General features: G+C 44.3%; 2 protein-coding genes across 5 annotated transcripts in view; both read right to left on the bottom strand.

Annotated features, from left to right (window-relative positions):
* The window catches only part of LOC130519362 (NACHT, LRR and PYD domains-containing protein 12-like), a 26721-nt gene extending 11280 nt beyond the window's left edge, over positions 1-15441 (bottom strand). The window contains exon 1 of the mRNA XM_057022740.1: positions 15396-15441. The gene's annotated coding sequence lies outside the window, so the exon portion shown is untranslated. The remainder of the gene's footprint in view (positions 1-15395) is intronic.
* Positions 6441-17948, bottom strand: LOC130519336 (NLR family CARD domain-containing protein 3-like). Of its 4 annotated transcripts, none has more exons than XM_057022714.1 (10): positions 17677-17944; positions 16181-16348; positions 15476-15577; positions 14461-14564; positions 12082-13909; positions 10978-11154; positions 10694-10867; positions 8694-8867; positions 8316-8489; positions 6441-7308 (listed from the first exon to the last, which is right to left on the bottom strand). In XM_057022714.1, the coding sequence occupies exons 2-10, from the start codon at positions 16309-16311 to the stop codon at positions 7071-7073; spliced, it is 3102 nt and encodes a 1033-aa protein (XP_056878694.1). In that variant the 5' UTR covers positions 16312-16348; positions 17677-17944; the 3' UTR covers positions 6441-7070. The 4 variants fall into 4 exon arrangements, with proteins under 4 accessions (XP_056878694.1, XP_056878684.1, XP_056878711.1 ...); XM_057022704.1 differs by lacking the exon at positions 17677-17944 and adding an exon at positions 16833-17304; XM_057022731.1 differs by lacking the exon at positions 15476-15577 and having other exon boundaries at positions 17677-17948.

The raw sequence follows: 17948 nt of genomic DNA, 5'->3' as shown, positions 1-17948 counted from the left end.
CCATTGTTGCGGGTGTCTACCTGCAGGGGGCGTGGAGGAGCCGCTCATCAGCCACAGCTGGCCCCGCAGACACACGCACCTGCGGTCTCTCTTCAATCTCCCGTTAGATTTAAGGACAGAACTCCCGTCTGCCAGCGGCGGAGTGTTTTCGGCCTCATCGCCAAACCCTGACTTCTGTGGCTTGACTATTTTGGAGAGTTTTCCGAGCGGACGTGTTTTGGACTCTCTCGAGGTCTCTCCGCCTCTCTGAGAACGCGGACCGAACTGTTCTTGTTCACTTTGAAATAAAGACGCTTTTCGGACACCATTCTCCACCATTATTTAATTTAGTTAAATAAATAAGATTTATGATGCTTCACAGATTTGAAAGACTTGTAAAAGCAGCATATTTCTGCAGCCCTGGAGTCCAGGAGGAGCAGCAGAGGTCAGAATGTGTCGGAGCGCGTTTAACTATTGTCTGCAGTTCCACGCGTGTCCACCGGGTGGCGGTAAAGCACCACATGATATTTCTCTATTTTGGAACTTCTTCAGCTGCGTTGAGCTTTAAATCTTCACCTGTCGCTCCCTTTAAGCTCTAAACTTTGCGGTTCTGTGTGTAGTTTGTTGGTTTGAATATTTATGATGGATTCTGATGACGACCGAAACTATAAATGACAAATAGTTTTTCCAGTGTGTCACACATTTTCATTATTTATTATTTTGGGTCTAAACTGGACCAGTTGTGTGAGCTGTTTTGCTTTTTCTGTGCACCAGATGTTCCAGGCAGGTTCCATCATCGGAGACAGGTCACGTGACAACAGTCAGCCTTTAGTTCTTTATTACAGGAGGATCTGGTTTATATACAGACACGAATCTGCAAAATACTAAAAAGTATCTGAACCCAAAGTACTAAAAAGTCTACATCCACGCACACGCGTGTATTAAGTGTTTATACACACGTGTGCGCGTACGTGCACACTGTATATTCATGTAATAACTGTTAGTTTCTAAAACAGCAAAGTAGAGTCACTGAGGCACGGCTTCACCTCCTTTACACCGAGGTTTCCCTGAGCAGGTGTGATGAACTGTTGCAGGAGGAAAAGCATGGAACATGTTAATAACCGGACACAAAAACACTCCGGTTTATTGTCTGGACCTCGCCATCCCTTTGGGGAGGATCATCTCATTCTTCAGCTTTGAACTGTCAGAGTTCAAAGGTTTCATCCTTCCACAAGACCAGAAAACTTCCGCCCAACCTTCTGACCTCTCGTGTCGTATTTTCATCTCTTCAAAAATTATCATGTTGAACATTTTGTCTTCCAAATGAAAAAGAAAAAAAATCTTCCCATCTGAAATTCGGGGCGAGACAATCCGAAAAAGGCAACTATCTCCAAATCTGAGCTTTCTGAGCGACTGATGTGAAGCTGGTGAAACCAGTTTGACGACCATTGTGAAACCAGGAGCAGTGTAAATGAGGGGGGGGGGGGGGGGGGGGGGGGCAGTGAGTGGATGCTGCATTCATCAAACACACAATAGTCAGAAGAGAAGAAGGAAGAACAGAAGCCCGTGTTCCTCAGTGTTGGTGTGGAGACGCCTGTTTGGAGGAGCAGGAAGCAGGCTGGACTCTTCCAGCTGGCTTTAATGCCACTTCTCTTCTGAGAACCTCCCAGCAGCTTTCTCTCCACCATCTTTTTACGCTGAAGGTTTTTGATCATTTCAGGTCAGATGTTCTTGGACTGAGGTTAAAAATGTTTGTTCTTGTGCTTGGAGCGAACCGACGATCCTCTAAAGTCAGGCGTCCTAAAGGTGGATGTTTTCTGAGGCGTGGAGGCTTTAAAGTGGCGCTTTTACCCACTTGTCCTCGTTCTGTTGGAAACTTGATCCAAAAACCTTTTCTGGAGCTTCATGTTCTGCTTTTTTGAAGGAATGAAATGGTTTCATCAGCGCTGCCGGGGGCTGAGCAGGCTTCATAAATCTGAAGCTCTGAGATCCTTTAAAGATCTCCTGGAATCAGCAGATGGGGCTTTGATCAAAAACTGTAAGAATCAGTCAAGCTATCAAATCTTGACTCAGTCCAAGCGTGAACCAGTCCATCCAGAGCTGATTATGGCTCAGCAGGAGGAAAGCACGGCCTGGGGGGGTTCATATGGAGCAGGCCCACTCTGGCTCTATTGCTACTGAAAACAGCCCTTCAGCACAGCAGCCTGAAATACAGTTCTGGAGAACACCTGTTCCCAACAGAACCTGTTTAAAACGGGACCAGTAAAGATGCCCGGCGTGACCACGACCACGGGGAGAGAGGGGGGGGCAGAGACAGGCGGTAATGCCGCTGCCCACCGATTCACCTGGAAACAACAAAAACCCCAGCAGCTTGGACCCAATATGGCAGCGTGTTCCTCAGAAACGCTCCTCAAACTCTCCCCACAGCTTCATTGCTAAACAGGATTTGGGTTTTTTTGTCCGTGCTAAATGGAAAGTGTTTGTCCTTTGGTGGTCCAACAGGACCACGATTTGGATGGATGGATGATTTGATGTTACTGAGAATAAAAACAGCTGAAAATGGAAGCGGAGATGTTTCAGAGCACCAGAGTTCAGAAAGAGTTTCTAATCAAACACCGTCTGTTTGGAATGATGAATGGATGAATTTTTATTTAATTTAGACTAATTTAGACTAATTTTAACATCCTTTATGCCAGTTCCATAGAGCGTGCGCGCACACACACACTAGCAAAGATGATATCCAAACAGCCAAATAAATGGGAGTCAAAAGAAATCATTTAAAGCTCATATGTCAGAGTCAAGGTCGAGGGTTTTCTATGGCCCCCGGGATGATATTGATTTATTATTAGAACCGGCCCACAGGCCGCAGATGTTTTACACAGGCCAATACTACATTTCCCACAATGCAACGGTGACAGTCTGAGCGGGAGGTGGCTTCATTTCATTATTTATCAGTAGTCATTAGCATAACAGCAAAAGTTAACTTTCAGATCCCCATAAAATGGCAAAACGGAAGGTGGACACTGAGAACCGGGGGTTCAAACAAGGTGGGAGTGGGAGTACATGTTCACGGAGGCAGCTGGGAAACCTGGGTGTCTTCTGAGTGGAGAAAGGGTGGCGGTAATGAAAGAATATCATCTGAGACGGCATCATGAAGCTAAACACGCGGACAAAGACAAGAATATGGACATGGAACAAAAGCTACAGAAGGTTGAGGAGTTAAAACCAGGCCTCAAATCTGGACAGGCTCTGTTCAGAAAAGCCAAACCTCAAAGCCAGGCTGCTGTCAAGGCCAGTTTGATTCTGGCAGAAGAGATCGCTCAATCAGCCCGGCCATTTCCAGAGGGGGATTTCATCAAACACTGCATGCTTAAAGTTTGTGAGCAAGTTTGCCCAGACAAAAGGCAACTCTTTTTAAACGGGAGCCTGAGCAGAAACACCATTGTTGTCCCTCAATCTAAAAGAGCAGCTGGAGAAAAAGGGGAAAGATTTCATGGCATCTTCCCTGGCTGTGGATGAGAGCAGCGACATTAGAGGGGACTCCAGCCTCAACGTGACAGAGGAGTTTCTGGCGTTACGTCCTGTGCACGGCACAACCACAGGACAGGATTTGTATGAAGAGGTGTCAAGATGTGGAAATGAGATGGAGCTGCCTCGGGAAAAACTGGTGGGTTGGACAACAGACGGAGCAGCTGCCATGTGTGGACACAGGAGTGGACTGGTGGCCAAGATACGGGAGAAGATGCAGGAGGAAAACGTTACGGCTGAACTGACAGCTCATCATTGCATCATACACCTGGAATCGTTGTGTGCTGAAGCCCTGAACATGGAACATGGAATGTTCACCATCACGCACGCAGGGAACTTTATCAGAGCCGAAGGTTTAATTCAGCGCCAGTTCAAGGCGTTTCTGAGCCAGTGGGAAACACAGCGTGGTGATTTGCCCCATCACACTGAGGTGCGATGGCTAAGCCAGGGAAAGGTGCTGCAGAGATGTTTCCAGCTTCCTGAGGAGATCGGATGTTCTTGGACAGCAAAGGGAAAGACACAACTCAGCTCCCAGACCAAAGGTTCTTGTGTGAAACGGCTTTTCTGTGGGACATTCCGAGTCATCTGAATGCAATGAAGCTGCAGCTGCAGGGTCGGGGTGGTGTCCCCTCTGATATGTACAGTACAGTGAAGGCCTTTAGAACCAAACGGACTCTGTGGGAGGCACAGATGCACAAAGGAAACTTGAGCCACTTTCCCAGCTGCCAGACCCTGAAAGAGAAGCTCTCTACCAGCGTGTTCCCGAGCGCACAGTTTGCTGATTAAATGAGTGTTCTGGCCGCTGACTTCCCACGCCGAGTCACTGACTTAAAAGCACCAAAAAGCAGGTTTGAACTGCTCAGCCGTCCGTTTGAGGTTGAGGTGGAAAGCTCAGCACCAAAGCTCCAAATGGAGGTGATTGAGCTCCAATGCAGTGATGCCCTGAAGGCAACACATGGGGCAGTGGGTGCTGCGGAGTTTGCCCGTTTCCTCCCCGACACACATCCAGGCTGCTCCAACGTTGCCTGTGTTTGGCAGCACAGACCTGCGGGAACAACTGCTTTCTTTGATGAAGCTGAACACAACATCACACAGAAGTGGACTTCCTGCTGAACACCTTCACTCAATTGTGAGGAGTTCCTCAGCTCAGAGCCGGACCCCCAACATTGATGAACTCGTCCAAAAGATGAGACACCACCAAGAATCAGCCTCAAACAAGTGAACATTAAGCTGCAATAACACATTTACAATTATTACTCAGCTCAAGTTTAAAAGTTAAATATTTTTCACTGCACATGTGCCTTTTCCTTGAAGAAAGTGTTGTTTTTGGTTAATAGATTTTTGCACTTTATGTTATTGTATTTCAATCCAATTATGTTCCGAAAATATTTCAGTTGAGTGAATGATAGAAAATTGCTGTTATAATTTTTTTCTTTGAAGTAAATTTAGCCCACTTTTGCTAAATGAGAAAATCTACCGATGGTGCCTTGAATAATACCGCTTCATTCATTTAATGTTCATGTTACGGGGATTTTTATAGAAAGCAAATTTGTCTTTTGTGACTCTTGAAAATTAAAAATGACTGACAGAGCCATAAGAAACTATTGCTTTATTTATCTGATCATATTGGAAAATATTTGTTAGGTTTTCAGTTGGTTCAGTTTGGTTCACTAGACCAGGGGTCACCAACACGGTGCCCGTGGGCACCCGGTCGCCCGTCAGAACCACATGAGTCGCCCACCGGCCTGTTCTAAAAATAGCTCAAATAGCACCACTGACCAATGAGCTGCATCTAATTTATTTTGTTTGCGATTCTTGTTTAACTCACACTTACAAACTGGAAATAACAATATATTAAAAAAAATGTTTAATATAAGTGAACTATGACCTAGTATAGTTCAAAGGTCAGTATGATGCGCATGACCAAAACGTAGCGTCTACGCAGATCGCTACGACCAAACAGCCTAGCGGGCGCAGCCAAAACGAGGAGACGACTGACCCATAAAAAGATGGCAGAAAAAAGAAAGAAGACACATCATTTTCACCACAAGAGTTTCTTTCTCCACAAGAGAGGAACTTCTCACACTACTGCCCCTAAAGACAACTACGAGGGGAGTTGACACATATAACGAGGGGAGTTGACATATATAACGAGGGGAGTTGACACATATAAGGGGGAGTTGACGCATATAACGAGGGGAGTTGACCTATATAACGAGAGGAGTTGACACATATAACGAGGGGAGTTGATACATAACGAGGGGAGTTGACATATATAACGAGGGGAGGCTCCCGCTCTGAGCGGCCCACGACAGACGGGGCTCCCGCTCTGAGCGGCCCACTACAGACGGGGCTCCCGCTGTGAGCGGCCCACTACAGACGGGGCTCCCGCTGTGAGCGGCCCACTACAGACGGGCATGCATGTAAGCTATCGTAGCGCTATGTTTTACCATGCCCGCGCCCTATAATCCGGAGCGCCTGATGTATGTGTTAAATACAGAAACAGCACCGTAACTGAGGCTGCACCTTTTAATACGGTGCGCCCTTTGGTCGCGAACATACGGGATATAGAACATCGGGCACGTTTGTGCGTGATATCACTCCGCGTCTGCGCAACAACAACCTCCTATCTTTAGCATTGCTGCGCCAACTGGTGGTCTTTTGGGCTGAGGATAACGGTGATCTATATGTACCTATATGTAGCTATAGCGTCATTGGCCTCCACTCCAGCCACTCCTGGTAGTTCCTCAAAAACACTGAGTTTCTAGTGGATGCACAATCTGTGGAAGCCAACATAGAAACTTCTGAAGAGCCAAAGTTCTTGCAACAAAAATATAGTCCCCAATTAGCTTGTTTTGTTATCACATGACCCCGTCCCCATTATCTTAAGAGAATATAAAAGAATGAGTGGAGACAGAAGAGAGAATGAGACGTTTTTGGCGCGTGTCGCTCTTGATTTTGTGTTTATTTTTGCAGTAAACTTAAAGGAGGCCTTTTCCCTTTATGTTTGATTCCATTTAAGCTGATATTCCATTCTTGACATCTTTAAATTTACAGTATTCATGGGAGATTTATTTGGTCATTTTGCTTCTTTTTATTTCCTATTTCCCACATTTATTCATAGTTTTTATTAGATTGCAATAAATCCTATAACATTGAACAGACTGACTAAAGTCAAATGACCTGCGGTTCCCACCGATAGCCGTCATTCTGATGGGTTTTTGCTGGCTGCAGCTGAAATATTCCAATGCTCCATGTCACAGAGACAGTAAATACTAAACCCTAAAGATTCTGAAGGCATGATGTAAAATAGTAACGTATAATACAGACATTTGAAGAGACAATTTAGAGAATGTTTCCATGCTTCTAAGAGTGGCCGAGGAGCCATTTAGAACTTTATAAAGATGCATTGTGTGATACCAGGAACTAATTTAACTTCAAGGGGAAGCTGCTTCTGCTTTGTCGACCATCGACTGATCTCCTGAAAGTCCACCAGCGCTTTTTAAAAACTGAATTCTTCATCTATGGAGGGAGTAGACGGCAGATGTTTCCACAGATGCTCTTCACCAGTGGTCAGTGAGTGATGCAGCAGATGAGCGGGAGTTGACTGGCTCCCACCAGCCATGTCTCAATGTCTCCAGCCCATAGTGTGGATTCTCTACGAGATCAGACAGCAGCTTCACCCCTGAATCCTTCAGCTGGTTCTCACTCAGGTCCAGTTCTCTGAGATGGGAGGGATTGGACCTCAGCGCCGAGGCCAGAGAGTCACAGCTGATCTCTGATAACCAGCAGCTCCTTAATCTAAATAAAGAAGGGAAACTTTTATAAGGTTATAAGTGAAACCAGAATTAATCTGAAAGGTTAATCAAAGGCATGATCCGTAATATTTAATTTAGTTACAGGTTAAAAATGATAGTAATATGTAATTACCACAATTCCAACCTCTCAGGTTTGCACTGTTCAAGAGGAGAATATATACAGTGATCCCTCGCTATATCGCGGTTCATCTTTCGCTGCTTCACGGATTTTTTTTGCGAGTCGTTCATTGCAGTTCTCAAATATAATCGAAGGTGGCATATCCGTTTATAAAAATCTTCTTGCTCAGAAAAAGAAAGAGCGCCAACAACTACCCATAACAATGTTCTTCTCTCGGAGAAGAAAGACTCCTGCGCCTTCAGTAGAAACAGACGCTACGGCGGAGCGGAGTCAGGACGAAGAGGCACAGCTGGGACTGAAATACGCGAGTGACAATGTTTCCAACCTTGTATTACTAGATTAAAATTATTGTTTTAAACAAATTTTGGACTTTAAAACAGGTTTTGATTTTTGGTTTCATTCTATAGTTCAGTATTGCATTGTAAAATAATTTTTTTTTTAAAAGCTGACTACTTCACAGATTTCACTTTTTGCGTGTTATTTTTGGAACGCAACTCCCGCGATAAACGAGGGATCACTGTATTGTTGTGGCCCTCACTCTCCCAGGTTCTCCCACCTCTTTCCCTCCCATCTCATCATGGAGATCCATCTCACCTGTGGCTCATCTTTAAAGGCACAACCTGTCTTAGATGACTTCCTGTCTCCCTCACCATCTCCCTCCTCGTTGGCTGGTGTCTACCAGGCACCCTCACCTAGTTTTGTCTAATTTTGGTTACCATCTGACGGCTTTTTCATTGTCCTTAAATCAATTTATCATGAATAAGTGGTCCCCGTGTGGCCCCCCCTCCTGAAGGAACTGGGCACAACACACACACTCAGAAAGTGTGGGACCCTCGGATGGAATAATGGACATTTTTGAGAATGGTGTTTACCTCAGAGTTTCCAGTCGGAAGTTTGGAAAGTGGAGAAAACCACAGAGCAGCTTCACCCCTGAATCCTTCAGCTGGTTCTGTCTCAGGTCCAGTTTTCTGAGATGGGAGGGATTGGACCTCAGCGCCGAGGCCAGAGAGCCACAGCTGATCTCTGATAAACTGCAGTAGTTTAATCTGAAAAATGCAGGATAAGGTTATACGGAGCAGGTCTGCATGTTATCTGCGTCAGTAAAAACTACGTTAGTTCTTAGTTGGGTCAGACCTGAATTTACGATATTACAAGGAATTTTTTTAATGTGGTGCATCACAGCAGTGTTGAGAACAGCCTCACTTCACCATCTTAGCAGCTGGTATATAGGTAGAAAAATGAAGACTGACCTGAGCCTCTCCAGTTTACAGTTTGGACTCTCCAGTCCAGAACAGAGCCGCTTCACTCCTGAATCCTGCAACGTGTTGAGGCTCAGGTCCAGAACCCTCAGATGGGAGAGGTTGGACTTCAGAGCTGAGGCCACAGAATCACAGCTGGTCTCTGATAAACTGCAGCCACTTAGGCTAAAATAACAATTATTTTGAGAGAAGACAAATAAAAATCAACATGTTCCAGAGCAAAACACAGCTTACAAGCAACAAACCTCTGGTCCTGCACCGGCTTATCTGCCGTATGTTCCTATTTTGGGTTCTTTCAGGGCGGTTGGACAAGATCTACACCGAATGTAAAGTGTGTGTAGGTCAAAATACCTTCCAAGTTTGTGAGACCACATTTCTCAATAGCACTCAACTCTTGTCAGGAGTTGGGACAAAGCGACCCACTCCTGACAGCTTGTGGGCGATGCTGCAGCGACCCTGCAATCCCTACACTCTCTGGTGAAACCAAATCAAAGGTTTTAGACACTGCTGGATGCTGGAAGGGTGGCTATAGTCTGGACGCAGAGTTCCCCTGACTGCACATTCCTCCAACAATGATTGGCAGCTGGTGTCACTTGTTCTCCAGATGAGAGAAGGAAAGAGAGCCCCCCACAGTGTGTTTGATTGCCCCACTGCAAGCTCAATGCTGCCAGAAAACACTGCAGGAGCATCAATTCCCCTCAGGGCATCAACAAGGACCTCAGGAAAAGGTGCAGCTGCCACCTACTAGAGACAAGCGCACTGAGCTGAGATTCAAAGCCCTCTCCTCCCAAGAGAAGAGCTTGTTTGTTGGAGGCTCTTCTAGGCGATACCTGGTGCCACAGCTCCAGCTCAGCCCGTCTCTGGAGCTGAGGTGGAGCTTAGCAAGTTCATGGTTCTCCACCACTTCCTCTCGCTGAGGACCTTCTCAGCTGGTGGTTTCTGCTCCACCTTCCAAGTTGAGCAGGTGATACTTCTGCATTCCTGCCACCAGTGTCTCTGCAGAAAGAGTCTTCTCTACTGTTTTATATTATATTAGATAAAATTAGGATTTTTGGTTGATGTCTGAGATGTTGTTGACTAAGAGCAGGTTTTTCTTTAATAACATAGAAAGATTCGATGAGAAGAGCAAATGTATTATTTTATGAGCTACTTCCACTACTATTATATACACATACTTCCATATTGTCTTAGATTGCAAGTTGCATTTATTGCATCGTTCATAGAAAGTCATATTTGTGAGGAGAACAACTCCAATAAGGTCATTTTCTTTAATGACCATTACAAAAGAAGGAGGCGATGAACAAACAGATCTATATAAAAATGTGTGAAAACTTATGGATGGAAACCTTTTTAAAATGGTTGCATTGTGTAGAATCGGTGTAGAATCAACTTGTTGACTTCTAATTTGGACTCCAATGGAAGTGAGGTGCAACAATTGTAGATGCTGAAAGCTTCAGATCTTCATGAAGGTTTCTGTGGTTGGACTGACCTGCTGCCCCTTTAAGAGGGAGGCAGGTTTGGGCTTCTGGCTGGAATGAAGCCACCTCAGATGAGAATGACTGCAGGCTTTCGGTACCAAGGTTAACAGGGCGCTCACTTCACACTTGGGCTTTTCTCTTTTTTGGGATGGCTTTCCTCAGGAGAGAAGGGGCATGGCACACTGCAGCAGCTTTCTTTTTGGGTTTGCTAGTTTTCCTTCTGATCTTTAAAAGACAGGAAGAACCATTTTTGATTGGTCTGAATGTTTGGGCGGTTTTGTGGCCAGCCTAAAATAAAACAAGACAAATCTACAACTGATACTTCCTTTCTAGTCATTGATGACCATCCTCACATGGGACAGATTTCCACAACCAATTTAATACTGCAAATCTGTCCTGTGTGGTCTTTTTTCTGAGAACTGTAACACTACGTTTATAACAAAGATCAAACATGTAAACATTTATTGTCTAACTAGTTACACCTGGGAAAGTACTGGATCATCTCTGACTGACCTGAGAGTCTCCAGCTTACAGAGAGGATCCTGCAGAAAACCACAGAGCAGCTTCACTCCTGGATCCTTCAGCTGGTTCTGACTCAGGTCCAGTTCTCTCAGATGGGAGGGATTGGACCTCAGCGCCGAGGCCAGAGAGCCACAGCTGATCTCTGATAAACTGCAGCACCTCAGCCTGGAAAAGGAATAAATGGGGCAAATAAAAACACATTTCTAAATATGAAAATGAAGAGAAAAGCAGAAAATGTAAAGAAATTTAGAAAAGACCAACAGAGGCCTCCTGACCTGAGCGTCTCCAGTCTGCAGTTTGGATGCATCATTGCAGAAGACAGTAACTTCACGTCGGCATCTGTCAGGGTTTGGTTCTTGCTTAAGCTCAGCTCCCGTAGATGAGAAGGGTTTGACGTCATTGCTGAGGCCACAACTTCCCAATGACTCTTTGAAAGAAAACTACCAGACAGTCTGTTGTGTATGAAACAAAAATAGTGAGTCAAACTTTGGGATTTCTAATCAACTTATCTGAGAATCTACCTCAACACAAATGTAGCTCATTTCCTGGAAAAGCTAAATTCAACACCGTAGAGCAACAGTTTGAACGACCATCAGATCTGAAATGCAACTGAATTATTCTCAACATTTGTCTTATTTTAGAACAGCTCATAATTACTCAATATTTAAAATGATTGTAGCAAATGGTTTAAAGAAACGTGCATCTTTTTATCTGTCTATTGGCTCTTTGGATATTTTGCATTTCATCCAATTTGTACGATGGTGCGTCAAGTCTTAATTCAGCGATCCGATCGATGACATCAGAGTCTCTGGTTGCATCGATTGCCCTCAGCTTCTGTTATATCTGCCTGTTTCCCTTCAAATCATTTTCACTGCACCTTTTGTTGCTAGTGATGAAGTTGCCACCTAACGGGTGTGGAAAGGGTCAAACAACTTTGTGGGTCACATAAAGGCTCCAAACGGAACCGCCACAAAGACCTAAAACACCCATTTAAACCAACGAGGCCGGCTGTTTTTACGTTGAACAAATGAAGCAAAATAGTCACGTGTCATTAGTTAAAATGTGTTTTTCTGTCGTTAGAATACGATGTATACAAACAAACAAAAGTTATTTAATGACATGACAGTAATTTCATGATAGTCAGTTAACTTGTGGCTCCTATTATTCCTGCCTTATGTTGGTTTGTCTGGATTGACCTTTGAACTTATATCCAGCCAGTGTTGAACATTTCTGGATGAATTGTTGTTGTTTTTAATTTATGGACGCTGCAATGGAGATAAAGAATTGAAGGAATGACCACTGGAGGGGGTATTGCTACCTGACATGATCCACTCGCTTGATTTAAACGCCGATGTCCGGCCCCAGAAATCTTTACTTACACGGCCTTCCTGCAGTTCCTCACAGCTGGAATCAGGCGACGTCGTCCCTCCACTGAGGTGTTGTACTGCTGCAGGTTCAGCTCATCCAGAACCTCCTCTGACATCTGCAGCAGGTAGGCCAGAGCTGAACAGTGGATCTCTGACAGTCTCCTCTTTGATTTCTCCCCTGACTTCAGGAACTCTTGGATCTCCTGATGGACTGACTGATCCTTCATCTCCATCAGACAGTGGAAGATGTTGATGCTTCTGTCTGGGGAGATTTCATCACTGTTCACCTCCTTCAGGTTGTTGAGGACCTTCTGGATGGTTTCTGGGTGGCTGTTCCTCTGATCCAACAGTCCACCCAAGATCCTCTGATTGGACTCCAGAGAGAGACCATGAAGGAAGCGAACAAACAAGTCCAGGTGGCCATTTTCACTTTTGAGAGATTTCATGAGTGCTCTCATGAGGAAGTCATCAAGAGATGTGGCTGGATCGTTATTTGTGAACAACCCAGCAAACCAGGAAAAAGGGTTTGGTTTCAAATATTTTAGGAAAGACTTCATAATCCCTTTATTCTTGATGGTGTAACGGTGGAACATGTAGACGGCAGCCAGAAACTCCTGAATGCTCAGATGAACAAAGCAGTAGACTGATTTCTGGAAGATCACACTCTCTCTCTTGAAGATCTCTGTACAAACTCCTGAGTACACCGACACCTCGGAGACGTCCAGTCCACATCGCTTCAGGTCTTCTGAGTAGAACATGATGTTTCCTTTCTCCAGATGTTCAAACGCCAGCCGACCCAACTTCAGAAGGAGTTTTTTATCAGCCTTAGTCAGTTTCCCTGGTCTCTGCTTTCCTCCATACTTCTGCTTCTTCCTCTTCATCTGAACCATCAGGAAGTGTGAGTAGAGGTCAGTCAGGGTTTTGGGCAGCTCTCCTCTCTGGTCTCTGGTCATCATGTCCTCCAGAACTATAGCAGTGATCCAGCAGAAAACTGGGATCAGACACATGATGTGGAGGCTCCTGGAGGCCTTGATGTGTGAGATGATTCTCTTGGACAGATCTTCATCACTGAACCTCCTCCTGAAGTACTCCTCCTTCTGGGAGTCAGTGAAGCCTCGTACTTCTGTGATCCTGTCAACACACGAGGGAGGAATCTGATAGGCTGCTGCAGGTCTGGAGGTGATCCAGATGAGAGCTGAGGGAAGCAGGTTCCCCTGGATGAGGTTCACCAGGAGCACGCCAACGGATGATACTTGTGTGACATCAGAGATGAGCTGATGGTTGTTGAAACCCAGTGAAAATCTGCTTTCATCCAGGCCATCAAAGATGAACAGAAGTTTCCAGACAGTCAGATCTTCTGCTCTGATCTTCTGTAATGTTGGATGGAAAACATGAAGCAGTGAGAGAAGACTGTGCTGCTCATCTCTGATCAAGTTCAGCTCCCTCCATGAGAGCGGAAGCACCAGACTGATGTCTTGGTTCTCCAAACCTTCTGCCCAGTCCAGACTGAACTTCTGCACTGAGAAGGTTTTTCCAACGCCGGCGACACCGTTGGTCAGAACCACTCTGATGTGACCCTGTTGCTCAGATAAGACTTTGAAGATGTCCTGGCACTTGATTGGAGTGTCCTCGATGTTCTTCTTGGAGGTTCTCTCAAGCTGTCTCACCTCATGTTGTGTGTCCACCTCCTCACTTTGTCCCTCAGTGATGTAGAGCTGAGTGTAGCTCTTGTTCAGCAGGGTTCCACTTCCTGCTTCATGAGTTCCTTCAGTCACATGTTCACATCTTCTCTTCAGACTGATCTTATGACCTTCTATCACCTCCTGCAGTTCACCACCCTCTGAAACAAACAATCTTTTAAATCCTTTTACAATTGTCATCTACAGCAGTAACACAGATGTCCTCAACTGGAAAATATTCTGTCATGTTTGAATGATCGAAGCAACAGTTGGGTAATGACCCATCTTACTGTCCGTTTTAAATGTTATGTCTTCTTATGTCCACCTATTCTTTTATTTCATTGGGTTTCAATGTAATTTAGTCTATAACAACCATTTCCATGTCTTCCAAGAGTTTGCTTGGACTAAACAGCTGGTAAAAGCTGGATGATATTTAGAAAAACACATCAAACCTTCTCCAAACACATCATACTCAGCAGACCCATTGTCCTGTAAAGGTCACCTGCCTTCAACTCTTTAACACTTTCCACAACTAAATGACTAAATGTTGCTAAATACTGTCTAAGCATTTAGGAAGGTCTTCAGAGGGTCCAGGGGTTCCAGTGGAACCAAACAAGTGCTCTCTGGATCTTCTCTTGCACATTGTAAATACACAAGTTGTTCCTTTATTCCCAACCAAAAGTATCTTATAAATACAAATGTACGAGCTTACGTGAGACGCTGTTGTTCAGGTCGGCGGTCTGCAGTTCAGTTCTCCGTTTGTTTTCACCCTCGGGACAGGAGGAATCTCCAATGGAAGCAGACCGTTTCTGATAGCTGTCAAAAATGGGAATAGTGGTTATACATGTCTACTGGGCGTTAGCAACGCCTAAGAAAGGCTGCGTTCACTTCTACTTTCAGTTTGCTCTGACAGTTGAAGATTGAATGAACACTGAGCAAAAAATATAAAGTTATTTACGTTCTAACAAGCTCGTTTAGTTGGAGAAAAGTGTATTTGATCTAAGTGTTTAGTGGCTTTTCCTCATTGTGAATTTATGTTAAAAATAAAAGTGCCAAATCAGGAATATAAACTCATAGAATAGAACAAAAGTTCTCCATTTATGCTCCAAATACAGTCGTCTGGTCTCTGAAACTGATCATTAAATAGCACAGAGGTCACGCGTATTCAAAAGCTTGTTTCAACCATTTAGAAATGACTGATATTGTTGTCTATGGGTTTATTAGAACCAGGAGCCTTATAAATAGACTTTTTAATGAATTTTCATGACATGTGGTGGAACAGTGTGGCAGAACAAGCTGCACAGACCTGCCATGTCTTACCCATCCGTATCTAAATGGAGAGCTGGAGCACTCTGCAATGATGGATATTGTTGGGAAACTTTAAAATATATGCCTAGGAATTTTAGTGAGATGATGTTAACCCATGTAGGAGAAATGACCAGTTAAAAACACAAGCAATTTTCAGTTTTAAAAGATTTACCACACTAAAATTAACATGGGAGTTAATGGGAGCGAACGCCTGACATGTTGGTGCACCGTTTCATTAATTTCATTTTTCACGATAGTGGAGGCTAATACCCACAAAATGATGTTTTGTATGGTTGTGAAATGTTCTAAGGCAGAGTTATGTGGTTCAGAAAACCTTACTTTAAAGGTGAGCCTTGAGGTCCAATACCAAAGTTTAAAGGGTGCCACACAAACACATCATCACGCTTTAGTTTTCTTACATTTTGTCTGAACTTCTGAAGTTTATTAGTCCATGTTTGGAGTGGTCACTCTTCAGGGACACCCAGCTGGGCACTGTGGACTCTGCTCTGTCCTCGTCCATCCTGAGGAAACATCAGAAATAGTGATGAGACTGTGATGAAGGTAAATAATCTGTAGAGGTTGTAGCTAAATAATCCCAATTCACTGCATTTTTATCAAACAGGAACATTTCTAATACATTCTGGCTAACAACTGAATCAATAAATCAATGATGTCTCTGTATAATTTTCATGTTTTCAGAGTTTTAGCTGCTTTTTTTAACTGTTCCCTGCAGTGAGAAAAGAACTGGCACCTTTTCCAGCCCCTCATCCTGCAGCACTGAATGTGCTCTAAAGTTCTTTCCAGAGCAAACGTCTCTGCACTTGCAGCAACATGTTGTAGTCATGGATCCGTGAGGAGAACCGGATACAGGAAACGCCCCCACTTTGATCCCAAAACCCAACTGGTGGCCAACGGTGGTCCGGCAACGACAGGGACGCTGGTCCATCGGGCCGACAACACTGGTTTTCCACAGGCCAACATGGTGAAAGGACTGTGCACCGTTTCATTTTAAAGAGCTGATGAATTTCATTTTTCACGATAGTGGAGGCTAATACCTACAAAATGATGTTTTGTATGGTTGTGAAATGTTCTAAGGCAGTGTTATGTGGTTCAGAAAACCTTACTTTAAAGGTGAGCCTTGAGGTCCAATACCGAAGTTTAAAGGGCGGTCTTTGGACATGTCGCTCTTCATGGACACACAGCTGGACACTGTGGACTCTGCTCTCTCTTCCTCTTCCATCACACATTCGCTCATTTTTAAATGTGAGTCTAAACGGTTAAGCAGGAACAGTCTGCTGACACAGAAAAGAAGATTAAAGAACATGATTCTCAGCATGAAGACAAGCAGAGGTCTGTCCAGTGACGTATTGTCGGCTCATTCACATCCAAATCTATTATATGATGTCACCCTGTACATCATACAGGCCACATATATATTGGAAAAAAGTTTTGGGACATCTTAAAGTTTACACCATGTTAAATATAAAATAGTTGTGAAAAAATGTTTCTCCTGGGTGTTTCAAAAGGTGCGGTGGCATTAGACGGACGCACACAAATACAAATGAAATCATTTTTTATCTGGTTATGGTTTACAAGAAAACCTAAATTCTTTCAAGATGTCAGTTCTCAACATTAAGTTCAACAAATAAGATGAGAATGCATTCAAAACTAAACAGAAATACGTCATCACATCATCAAAGTGGGTCAAATGCAGCATCATCTCCTGTCATCTCAGACAGGATTCCAAGAAGAGGATCTTCATTTTCAACAACGCACCTTGACATCTCATCATGGCTCGTCTGTCAGATTACAAGCAGCTTTTTTTGATCAGGCGCATCATGTTTCTCACCAACACATGATGGTGCTGGAAAAAACATCTGTAGCCTGACCTAGAGGTCAAAACTCTGCATGGCGTGCACAGCTACTAGTTGCAGCTGCTGGCTGTGGCGGAGGAGATCCCAAACATATCTAGCAAGCTTGTTTTGGAGCAGAGCTTGTCCACCACCTCTGACCCCACTCATCACAGAAGTCCCACCATATCCATGGCCAGGTGTGTTGGCAGCATTGGAGCCAGCCTCAGGAAAAAGGTGTGTCAATATCTCAGAAGTGATGATCAAGTTGCCACAACCCAACAGAAGTCAAGCAACCCAACATGCTGAATAGAATAGATGACACACAGCAAAGGGCAAAAAACACCCAATTCTGCTCAGACTAATCTTATCTGACCACATGTACAGGACCAAAAATATGAAAACAAAATGGGATTGATAAAGTGAGGATTGATTGTCCCCCTGGTGGAGGGACAAAGAGAGGAGGCTAAAACTGTCGCGTTTGTGTCCCTCTTTCCGTGGATTTTTCCACTAACTGCAAATAATATTGTGACTTATTGTGAGTATTAAAATGTGCTTCCTCAACCTCTAAAATGTTGGCTCAGGGTTAGCGGAAAACGCAGTTAGAGGAAACACGCTACAAAGTTTGATCATCCGTCACGTTCCCGTCGACCAGCCGCAATGTGCGTCCGAAACACGCGCACGCTCATTGCGAACACGCAGCTTATTAAGCCGCATCTCGCAGCGGAACATTGATTCGAGACGACAGCAGTGAAAGAACCAAATGCTACCTGAATATTAGAGGTTTTCCATCAGGGCTCGGTCACTCAAGATGGAGCCCGAAGTTGAGAACTTTCACTTTCGCTTCTTCTTCCTCTACACGTCACGTGTTTGTGTTTTGATCGCGTCATATCCAGCACAAGCGCCTCTCTTCAGAACAATTTGGTCCAGGTTTTAACTGAAATACTGGGAAACAACTGGAGTTCGTCTGACAGATGTTCGTTTTTGGGTGCGGAATCAAACTGGGTCAACTTTTTGATCTATAGGATCCCCTCTGGTTCAA

Source organism: Takifugu flavidus, chromosome 2 (genome assembly GCF_003711565.1).
Source record: "Takifugu flavidus isolate HTHZ2018 chromosome 2, ASM371156v2, whole genome shotgun sequence".
In the NCBI taxonomy this organism is placed as follows: Eukaryota; Metazoa; Chordata; class Actinopteri; order Tetraodontiformes; family Tetraodontidae; genus Takifugu; species Takifugu flavidus.
This window is presented reverse-complemented; position numbering and strand designations above follow the sequence as displayed.